General features: G+C 42.7%; 1 protein-coding gene across 1 annotated transcript in view; it reads right to left on the reverse strand.

Annotated features, from left to right (window-relative positions):
• slc4a8 (solute carrier family 4 member 8) overlaps positions 1-12,074 on the reverse strand; it is a 56,083-nt gene that overhangs the window by 28,016 nt on the left and 15,993 nt on the right. Inside the window, exon 2 of the mRNA XM_021610035.3 lies at positions 726-807. Coding sequence (XP_021465710.1) covers positions 726-807 — 82 coding nt within the window. The remainder of the gene's footprint in view (positions 1-725; positions 808-12,074) is intronic.

Raw genomic sequence — 12,074 nt, forward strand, 5'->3', positions numbered from 1 at the left:
TCATGAATATTGCATGACACAACAGCCTTTGACCAGCCACATGTTGGTGGCTGTGTGCGTGTGTTTGTGTCTGTGTTTGGGCATGCGAGTGTGTGTGTGTGTGTGTGCGCGTGTCAGCTACCTTGATAAACATTCAGTGCAAATGTACTTGATGTGAGTCGACAGCTACCCGTTAATACTATAAGAAGGTTGTCAGAATAATGTGTTATAGGAGAGTTAGAAGAGTCAAATCATCAGGGTGTGTTCAGTTCTCTATCCAGCTTTCTCCTCATTACAGAGGAAAGTGAGACAACACACACACACACACACACACACACACACACACACACACACACACACACACACACACACACACACACGCACACACAAACCAATGACAGAGTAGACCCCCCTCAACCTGCCCAAGCCTACCTGGCGGATCCATTATTAATGTAGATCTCTATACATTTGAACCAGAACATGGCCAGGGATGGACAAACACATACACACTTACACACACTAGAAAGACACACTTGGCATTCTCTCATGAACAAACCTGCGTGGTACACAATATTGTGCTAACACATGCAAATATGCTCATACAAACACACACAAACACACAAATATATATGCACACTTGCACATGAACAGTGGTTGCCCGACTCCTGTGCTGAAAAATATATGAGCTCAATTGTTAAGCACACATACACACAGATAAAGGTTAATGAGGTGGTCAGGTGTCTCACCCTCTAGCTCCTCCTTCTCATAGTGGATGTTGAGGACTGAGCTGGTTCCTCCTTGGTCCACTACCACTTCCTCATCTGCCCTCTGGAAGATACAAACACAGAAAATAAACTCTTAGAAAAAAGGTATTATCTAGAACCTAAAATGGGGAAACCTTTGAATAAGCTTTTTTGGATCCAAGTAAAACCATTTTAGGTTCCATGAAGAAACCTTTCCACAGAGGGTTCTACATGGAACCCAAAAGGGTTCTACTTGAAACCAAAAAGGGTTCTACCTGGAACCAAAAAGGTTATCCTATAGGGACCGCTAAATAACCCCTTTGCAACCCTTTTTTCAAAAGAGTAACATTAGAACCTCACACACACATACACACGTTTACACACATACACATGCACTCATTCACACATACACACGGACGGACACGCACACACACTCACATGTACAAACAGAAGCTGTGAGGAACTAGATCAACATCATAATATTAATAATAAATGTAACTTTAAAAGCGCTATTCATTACACAATGAATCTCAAAGCGCTTTAAAGCAACACAAAAAATACAAGCAATTTAGAAAACAACAACATCATGCATGAGATGGAAGGTCATGTGGAGGGGCGGGAAAGTGCATGGCCTGAGTGGTCATCAGAGGGAGGTGGTCAAATGGGGAGAGCAAGCAAAGATGGTCTCTGGAGCAAGTCCGGAGGAAGGCAGGCAGCAAGGTGTCTCAGAGTCCTTGCCATCTGTGTCAAAAGGTCAATTGGAGCACCAAACCCCATTCCCAGTTCCAAAGAGCCACTAACTGGCCCTAAAGGATGATTTCCTATCAAAAACCAGCATCAAAGCACAGACACTTGATAACTCAGAGAGAACTCAAACTTCAGTCAGAACAGCCTCAGAGGCTATTTCACATTAGGAGCCTCAGAGGATGACACTAATGCATAAAAAGTGGATTATAGGTCGGATGGTTGTTTCTTTCACACGCGCTCGCGCACGCACCGAGACATGCTACCTTGTCCCAGACCTGCTGTTTTCCACTCTCTAGAGATACTCTGAATGATCGGCTATGAAAAACCAACTGACATTTACTCCTGAGGTGCTGACCTGTTGCACCTTCTACAACCACTCTCATCATTATTATCTGACCCTGCTGGTCATCTTAGAACATTTGAACATCTTGTCCATGTTCTGTTATAATCTCCACCAGGCACAGCCAGAAGAGGACTGGCCACCCCTCAGAGCCTGGTTTCTCTCTAGGTTTCTTCCTAGGTTTCTGTCTTTCCATGGAGTTTTTCCTAGCCACCATGCTTCTACACCTGCATTGCTTGCTGTTTGGCGTTTTAGGCTGGGTTTCTGTACAGCACTTTGTGACATCAGCTGATGTAAGAAGGGCTTTATGAATACATTTGATTGAAATTTGACATACACACATACACACAGGCACATACATGTGCACACAGACACACACACACAAACACATCCGTACAGACACATTAGGCCTGGGCTTGAAGAAGACAAGAGATGTGAAGGTCAGGCAGGCTAGTGAAACCTCCAATCTGTGCCATCCAGGGAGAGTTGAATCAATAAATAAACAAAGTGACACATCTATCAGACTGACTGATGCTGCTAGTTGGCTGCGGTGATATTGTACTGTATCTTCAGAGAGATCAAGGTTTCTAGATGAACTTGTTTCACCACATTTATAATAAACATTGTTGGTGTTCTCACATTATTTTTGCTTACACTGCAGTGTGTGTGTGTTTGTGTGTGTGTGTGTGTGTGTGTGTGTGTGTGTGTGTGTGTGTGTGTGTGTGAGGGAGGGAGGGAGGGAGGAGCGGGGGAGTGGTGTAGTATTGGTTGATGTGGGTGGTGTGCTCGTGGGAAAGTGATCTGTTTGGACCTAATGCTCAGAGCTCAGCATGTTTACCAGGAGTACTCCATCAGTAATCTGCAGCATCTTCAACAGAGCTGTTTAACTGAACACACATGCAGAAGTAATGTGTTGCTGCCATGCTATGTTGTTGTCTTAGGTCTCTCTTAATGTATTGTTGTGGTGTCTCTCTTGTTGTGATCTGTGTTTTGGCCTATATTTTAATATTTTTTTGTATTTTTAATCCCAGCCCCCGTCCCCGCAGGAGGCCTTTTACCTTTTGGTAGGCCGTCATTGTAAATAAGAATTTGTTCTTAACTGACTTGCCTAGTTAAATAAATCTTAAATCAAACAAAAATAAAAAATAAAAAGCAGGCCTCATGTACTTGGTGTTAAGTCTACAGTGTGGTGTTGGTCATTTCTGATTAATTCCCACTCTGACCATTACTCTTCCATAGTAATGCAACCTTTACCTACCTTTGATCAAGCAGTAGTGATTAACAGTAGGGATTAAATAAAGCTCTCCTCATGCATATGGATAGGTGCTTCCACCCACTTGATATGGGTATCAGTGTGTGAATGCGTGTTCCTGTGTGCGTGCGTGTACACTTTAGTGTTTTACGATATACCGGTACCATGGTAATATCACAGTACCAAAACATTATGATACTTTTGATACCAAGATTTATGAATACCATAGTACTGTTTCATATGATACTACTGAATTTTTCATCCTACCGATCAAAAGAACCACGAAACAGTAATGAGAGTTTCATGTATTATTGTTCTGCTTACTGCCACAATGACATGTGAATCATTATGTAAGGTTTAATCAATGAGGGGCTATGAGTTCTCTGGAAAATAATGCATGCATGATGCGGAAGTTGTGTGCCACGATGCACAGCGGAGACACATTTTCCCTGTGGCATCTCGATACTACCTGGTATCGTATCGTGATACTTGGCCTGGTATAGTATCGTTAATAAAATGTTGGCATCGTGACAACCCTAGTACATTTCAGTCAGTGCCTGGAGGGGGTAAAACTATAAGCAGTGGGTGCGGTAAGAGTGTGTGTGTTAGTTAGACAACTACATAAGGATATGATTGGGAAACTGTGGCCTCTATCTATTCACTAAGGGGCCGATTCCGACACTAGTTAAGTGCACATAAATGGAACGCAATTCCCTTTTTATGCACTTTACTCTCTATCCGTATTCTGACCTTGAGCTTATGCATGAGAATGGCAAGCTATTTACCCGCTATTCGTTCAGGGTGGAGATCTAAGAAATTAAGGTGTATCTACAGATACGCTATATTCTGACCTTGACTCAATTCCCTAATAATTCCACCTTTACGCAAGAGAAAATCATGAATAAGGTTGAGCGAACCTGCCGATTCCAAGTGGAAAAAGCACCTACTTTCTTTTTTCCGATAAAATAACAGCATTCTTCATGCACTGTAATTTATAAATTCATAAGAGCTACTGTATGTAAATGAGTAATCTGATAGGAGAAGGGGATTGTAAATACACAAAGCAATTGTTTTAGATATTTCCCCTTTCCACAGTGAAGTAGGCAATAAATAGCTGTGCCGTTATTCAGAATTTAAATTGTATGCCCTCATAATTTGAATGGATTAAATTTGGAGACCCAAGCTATAGGTTTCTAGGGCTGAATGCGCTTTAGAATGTTTTAATTATATACCCAGCCATTTCTCTGTTTTATTTTACAATTTGTATCATGTTAACCCACTATAGTCGATTGACGCACACAATTCTAAGTAACATAATTTTAAAAAATCAGTCAGTTTAATCTAGAGATATATTTTTTGCATTGGATGCGTCTCAACCCACCTATTAAGGGGGTCCTAAAATTCTAAATCAAATAGCTAAATGATCCATAGCATGACCATCTTAAAACAATTCCATCTGTCCATTTAGAACCCCCCTCCCTCATCAGTAATACCCACATGTATTTACACCTGTCACTTCAGTGTTAGTTTTGCTTCAATTTGTATCTTACATTTTGCCTCATTCCGTCCCGTTTACCTTTCTTTCCTCTGTAGGGTTTGTGGAGGTGTTCCTGAGGATCGCTAGCATTAGTGGATCATATTAGGCTACCGTATTACAAGTTGTGCAATAATTTGGGACATGTAGCCTATTTGAATCATTATAGAACTCAGACCACACTTAGCAGGTTAAACCTGGAGCCTGGCACAGGGTTCACAATGACTGGACCGTTGTCATACAGTTCCATGATTAGTGAGGATTAGAGTAGATTTATAGCACTATTGTTCAAAACTTATTGTACACTTTTTTCCACTTTCCAATATTTCATGGATTGGATACATACAGTGGGGCAAAAAAGTATTTAGTCAGTCACCAATTGTGCAAGTTCTCCCACTTAAAAAGATGAGAGAGGCCTTTTCATCAGAGGAACACGGGGGGACCGAGTGAATGACCTGCAGAGAGCCGGGACCAAAGTAACGAAGCCTACCATCAGTAACACACTACGCCGCCAGGGACTCAAATCCTGCAGTGCCAGACGTGTCCCACTGCTTAAGCAAGTACATGTCCAGGCCCGTCTGAAGTTTGCTAGAGAGCATCTGTCGTTCTGCCCCTGAACAGGCAGTTAACCCACTGTTCCCAGGCCGTCATTGAAAATAAGAATTTGTTCTTAACTGACTTGCCTGGTTAAATAAAGGTAAAAAAAAAAAAAAAAAAAAAAAAAAAAAAATCCCAAACACACTGCCCGGGCAACGAAGGAGTGGCTTCGTAAGAAGCATTTCAAGGTACTGGAGTGGCCTAGCCAGTCTCCAGATCTCAACCCCATAGAAAATCTTTGGAGGGAGTTGAAAGTCTGTGTTGCCCAGCAACAGCCCCAAAACATCACTGCTCTAGAGGAGATCGGCATGGAGGAATGGGCCAAAATACCAGCAACAGTGTGTGAAAACCTTGTGAAGACTTACAGAACCTCTATAGAACCTCTGTCATTGCTAACAAAGGGTATATAACAAAGTATTGAGATAGACTTTTGTAATTGACCAAATACTTATTTCCACCATAATTTGCAAATAAATTCATTAAAAATCCTACAATGTGATTTTCTGGATTTTTTTTCTCATTTTGTCTGTCATAGTTGAAGTGTACATATGACGAAAATTACAGGCCTCTCTCATCTTTTTAAGTGGGAGAACTTGCACAATTGGTGGCTGACTAAATACTTTTTTTGCCCCACTGTACATTTCCTAACCCAAAAATGTGCATAAGCTTCCTGAGTGGAGCAGCGGTCTAAGATACTGCATTGCAGTGCTTGAGGCGTCACTACAGGCCCAGATTCGATCCCAGGCTGTGTCACACCCGGCTGTGACCGGGAGACCCATGATACGGAGCACAATTGGCCAGCCAGGATTTCCTTGTCCCATCGCGCTCTAGCGACTCCTTGTGGCAGCCGGGCACCTGCAAGCAGACTTTGGTTGCCAGGTGGACAGTGTTTCCTCTGACACACTGGTGCATCTGACTTCCAGGTTAAGCAAGCAGTATGTCAAAATGCAGTGCAGCTTGGCAGGGTTGTGTTTCTGAGGACACATGGCTCTTGACCTTCGCCTCTCCCGAATCCGTAGGGAGTTGCAGTGATGGGACAAGACTGTAGCTAACAATTGTGGAGAAAAGGGGGTAAAAGTACCAACAAAAAAATATACAGTGCCTTCAGAAAGTATTCAGACCCCTTGACTTTTTCCACCATTTGTTACGTTACAGCCTTATTCAGAAATTGATTAAATAAATAAAAATCCTCAGCAATCTATACACAATACCCCATAATGACAAAGCGAAAACAGGTATTTAGACATTTTTGCAAATGTATTAAAAACTGAAATACCTTATTTGCATAAGTATTCAGACCCTTTGCTATGAGACTCGAAATTCGAGACTCGAGCTCAGGTGCCTCCTGTTTCCATTGATCATCCTTGAGATGTTTCTACAACTGAATTGGAGTCCACCTGTGGTAAATTCAATTGATTGGACATGATTTGGAAAGGGACACACCTGTATATGTAAAGGTTCAACAGTTAACAGTGCATGTCAGAGCAAAAACCAAGCCTTGAGGTCGAAGGAATTGTCCGTAGAGCTCCAAGACAGGATTGTGTCGAGAAACAGATCTGGGAAAGGGTACCAAAACATTTCTGCAGCATTGAAGGTCCTGAGGAACACAGTGGCCTCCATCATTCTTCAATGGAAGAAGTTTGGAAGCACCAAGACTCTTCCTAGAGCTGGCCGCCCGGCCAAACTGAGCAATCGGGGGAGAAGCTCTAGAATTCCTCTGTGGAGATGGGAGAACCTTTCAAAGGGACAACCATCTCTGCAGCACTACACCAATCAGGTCTTGGTATGGTAGAGTGGCCAGACGGAAGCCACTCCTCAGTAAAAGGCACATGACAACCTGCTTGGAGGGCACCCAAAGACTCTCAGACCATGAGAAACAAGATTCTCTGGTCTGATAAAACCAAGATTGAACTCTTGGGCCTGAATGTCAAGTGTCACGTCTGGAGAAAACCTGGCACCATCCCGACGGGGAAGCATGGTGGTGGCAGCATCATGCTGTGGGGAAGTTTTTCAGCAACAGGGACTGGGAGACTAGTCAGGATCGAGGCAAAGGTGAACGGAGAAAAGTACAGAGCGATCCTTGATGAAAACCTGCTCCAGAGGACTCAGGACGTCAGACTGGGGTGAAAGTTCACCTTCTAACAGGACAACAACCCTAAGCACACAGCCAAGACAATGCAGGAGTGGCTTCGGGACAAGTCTCTGAATGTCCTTGAGTGGCCCAGCCAGAGCCCAGACTTGAACCCAATCTCTGGAGAGACCTGAAAATAGCTTTGCAGCTACGCTCCCCATCCAACCTGACAGAGCTTGAGAGGATCTGCAGAGAAGAATGGGAGAAACTCCCCAAATACAGGTGTGCCAAGCTTGTAACGTCATACCCAAGAAGACTCAAAGCTGTAATTGCTGCCAAAGGTGCTTCAACAAAGTACTGAGTAAAGGGTCTGAAAACTTATGTAAATGTGATATTTCAGTTGTTTCTTTTTTTTATAAATTAGCAAACATTTCTAAAAACAAGTTTTTGCTTTGTCATTATGGGCTATTGTGTGTAGATTGATGAGGGGAAAAAACTATTTTAATACATTTTAGAGGCTGCAACTTAACAAAATGTGGAAAAAGTCAAGGATTCTGAATACTTTCCGAATGCACTGTATATACAAATATATATATATATATATATATATATATATATATATATATATATATATATATATAAATAATCTACCAGTTGGTGCTGAAACGGAGACAATAAATGTACTGAAAACCCTATTGAATGACAAATATATTGGCCATCAAGTGGGAGGGTTTTCAGCGGTTGAATTAAATGTATTTAGTGCCTGCAAAGCCCGTTACGCACTTGCATAACGTAAGTCTGAATACCAACTACTGAGAAGTGCGTAGGAAAGGCATGCGTAGAAAAAGCATATATTTTAAATCGAAATCTGGCCCTAAGGCCCGTGCATCTCATTGACTCTATAGGTCATCATCAATAAAACGTTACAATAATGTGCAGAGCTTTTGATTTGCCTGCTGGGGGGAAAGAAGACTCCCAGCTCCACTAAAACTGCGTGCAGTTTTGAAAGGACTGTTATATAAATGTTAAGTATTTGGTTGTAATAGCATCACCTCTTGAAGAGCATAGTCAGAATGACACATTTCCGATTATTCCATGCAAAACAATTGCGCACATTTAGCTCTATCGTCAGTTATAGAGCAAGTAACTGCATGCTTTTCACAATCAGTAAACATCAATTGATCATATCATTTCAGATACACCATTAATTGGATATTTGAGTGATATAAAATAAAAGTTACCTATACCTGACAAGTATTAGTGGTTTAGATTAATTTCCCTTCCTTTGTGGGCTCTGCCTGTCAAGCAGCAGAAGGGGGCAGATGCACTGTTAGCTGATAATGTTTACTTTGCAAGCTACTAGTAGAAACGTTGTACAGTTGGCTACACATATAGCGAGCGGTAAGTAGACCTAAGGTACTGTTTTCTTCAACCTATGTAGGCCTACCTAGCGAAGTTACCTAACATCCCATTTTCCACATTGTTGCTAAGAGTGTTTAATCACGATTGCTGCTGGCAGACATGATAGGCTACATTGATGGACTACGTCAAATTAGCTAGCTAAACAGATCAAGTCAATATGGCTAGCTACATAACAAGCAAACTTTCAGGGGATAAATGGCATTATATCCAAATATTGTTTGACTTTCTTGCCATCTATAGCGGTGATGACAGTAGTCCAACTGACAACTTTAACAGCACGAGGACTTGCCGATGTTAAGCTCTTTCCAAAAGCCTAATCTCTGATGAAGCAAGCTAATGGCATGTTGTTTGCCTAGAAAAAAGGGTTCCGAAAGGGTTATTCGGCTGTCCCCCATAAGAGCACATTTGTTCGTTCCAGGTCGAACCCGTTTGAGTTCCATGTAGAACCCGATGGGGAAAGAGTTCTACATGGAACCCAAAAATGTTCTACCTGGAACCAAAAAGGTTCTAACTGAAACCAAAAAGGGTTCTTCAAAGGCTTCTATATAGCAACATTTTTCTAAGAGTGTAGCTACATGCCAAATGGATGGGCTACCCTCACAAATCTTGCCAGTAGGCAAATCGAACGCTGTGCACTGTATTGTGACGTTTTATTGACAACGACCTATACTGTACTGGATCTGAGGGTTCAAATCTGGTTTCAGATCAAGGGAATGCTGCTCTTATATTTCAATATCATTGTTACAATGTTGCAGGAAACTTTCAGAAGTGTTATTAGATGGCTCAGAGGACATACAATACAAATCAATGTATGATACAGTTATGTGTGTATGTGTACCTTTTCCATGTCATTACTGGCAAATCCCAGTCAATATTGTTGACCTTAGCCGGAGAAAGACCGTCAAACCGACACACACACATGCACGCACACACACGCAAACCCATCAAAGAGCATGACAAACAAAAATCCCCCACTCAACCAGAGGAGCTAGGTCAGGATGTTCTACTAACACATTTCCACACAGAGCTCCATTCAGCAGTACAATCACAAACAGAATCTGTTCTAACAAACAAGCCATTAACCTTGCGACATATTCTGTCACAATGTCTCAAAGTTTAACTGTTCAATCAACTGAAAAAAAAAGAAAGAATTCAAAAACAAGAGTGTGGTTCTACTGGTCCTGTACAGCTAATGGTTCTGCATCTACGGCCAGGGCTGCACTGGAATTGTAATATTGTGTGTATGTGCAGGCATGCGTGTGTGTGGGGTCTGCAGCAACACTGCAGACCCTAAATCATAAGCATAAACTAATCATGGTTTGGCTGTTCTGACACATCCTTGATGGATCATCACAAACCTGGACCAGGGCCATCATCTGGCACAGTGTGTGTGTGTGTGTGCGTGTGTGCGCATGACCGGGACACTGGAGCCAAAGGACCGGTGCAAACATGAAAATGTTCTGCTGTTTTATCACTTTGAAAGTGGAATTCAAACTGCTAAATAAAAGGTCTAGCTCAAATCAGAGTATATATCACTGTTCAAGCACTTAATAACTCAACAGAGGTCAAAACTGTAACTGAAATATCTCTTGCCGCCATTTGACTGTTCAGTCTATCAAAAACATTTAATCAAAAGGTCCATAGTCTTTGAGATAGTCACTGGGCTGGAGACCCACCGAATGCAATAGAGCTCTGAGGCAGTGTTTATACAGGCAGCCCAATTCTGATCTTTAGACCAATTAATTGCTTTAGCCAAAAGACCAATTAGTGGTAAAAATAATAATAACATTGTTGGGCTGCCTGTGTAAACGCAGCCTGACTGCAGCAAGGTGTGCTGCTTAAACAGGGCATGGCCCTAATTGGAGTGGTTGCAGCTGGTACCTTCTAGGGATTAACATGGATAACTGGGATCCCGGGACTGCCCTGGGAACACTATTCACATTTCCTGAAAAAAGGTAATGACAAGACCTGGGAAATTACAACATTTTCCCCCAATGTCGCACTAATGCAGTTCCACAGCAGCAGATTATCAACTAATACAATAGCACATAATCAAACAGGTTGTCGCATTGAAGCCTTTAGCCTAGCGTATTTACTTCACACAAAGTTGCATAAATCCAAAGCACACACATAATTGACACTGCTGGACAGCACAACCGACACGAATGTAGTTAATAAACCCTACAGGAAACCCCTAGAGTATAGCCTAGAAAAGAACGCGTGCCTCTTTGCGTTGTCATTGTGACTCTTCAGATAGTCACAAATTTGGTAGGCCTATGCACAATTCACTACATAGTCATCTCTGTCACAGACATGAAGTATGTTAACAATTCAGAGACATGAGGGAAAACATTTTCTTCTCCTGTCCTAGAGCCTAGGTTATTTTCCTGTCCGGCCCCAATCTCACTGAAACCCAATATACTGACTCCTGTCTCGCATGAAAATTCCTAACTGTATTCTGTAATCTATAGGTTGCATTATGAAAGCACTTCTCTCGCATAAGTATGTCAAAATACCGCTAGAACATTTTCCCCGCTTCTCAGCGCTGTCTCGTATTACTGCCCATATGGGAGCTTCTCAGCGCTGTCTCGTATTACTGCCCATATGGGAGCTTCTCTGCTCTGTCTCGTACTGCTGCCCATATGGGAGCTTCTCTGGTCTGTCTCGTACTGCTGCCCATATGGGAGCTTCTCTGGTCTGTCTCATACTGCTGCCCATATGGGAGCTTCTCTGCTCTGTCTCGTACTGCTGCCCATATGGGAGCTTCTCTGCTCTGTCTCGTACTGCTGCCCATATGGGAGCTTCTCTGGTCTGTCTCGTACTGCTGCCCATATGGGAGCTTCTCTGGTCTGTCTCGTACTGCTGCCCATATGGGAGCTTCTCTGCTCTGTCTCGTACTGCTGCCCATATGGGAGCTTCTCTGGTCTGTCTCGTACTGCTGCCCATATGGGAGCTTCTCTGCTCTGTCTCGTACTGCTGCCCATATGAGAGTTTCTCTGGTCTGTCTCGTACTGCTGCCCATATGAGAGCTTCTCTGCTCTGTCTCGTACTGCTGCCCATATGAGAGTTTCTCTGGTCTGTCTCGTACTGCTGCCCATATGAGAGCTTCTCTGCTCTGTCTCGTACTGCTGCCCATATGAGAGTTTCTCTGCTCTGTCTCGTATTGCTGCTCATATGAGAGTTTCTCTGGTCTGTCTCGTATTGCTGCTCATATGAGAGCTTCTCTGCTCTGTCTCGTATTGCTGCCCATATGAGAGCTTCTCTGCTCTGTCTCGTATTGCTGCCCATATGAGAGTTTCTCTGGTCTGTCTCGTATTGCTGCTCATATGAGAGCTTCTCTGGTGTGTCTCGTATTGCTGCCCATATGAGAGCTTCTCTGCGCTGTCTCG

This window comes from Oncorhynchus mykiss, chromosome 7 (assembly GCF_057628025.1).
Source record: "Oncorhynchus mykiss isolate SJ-2025 chromosome 7, ASM5762802v1, whole genome shotgun sequence".
Classification (NCBI taxonomy): domain Eukaryota; kingdom Metazoa; phylum Chordata; class Actinopteri; order Salmoniformes; family Salmonidae; genus Oncorhynchus; species Oncorhynchus mykiss.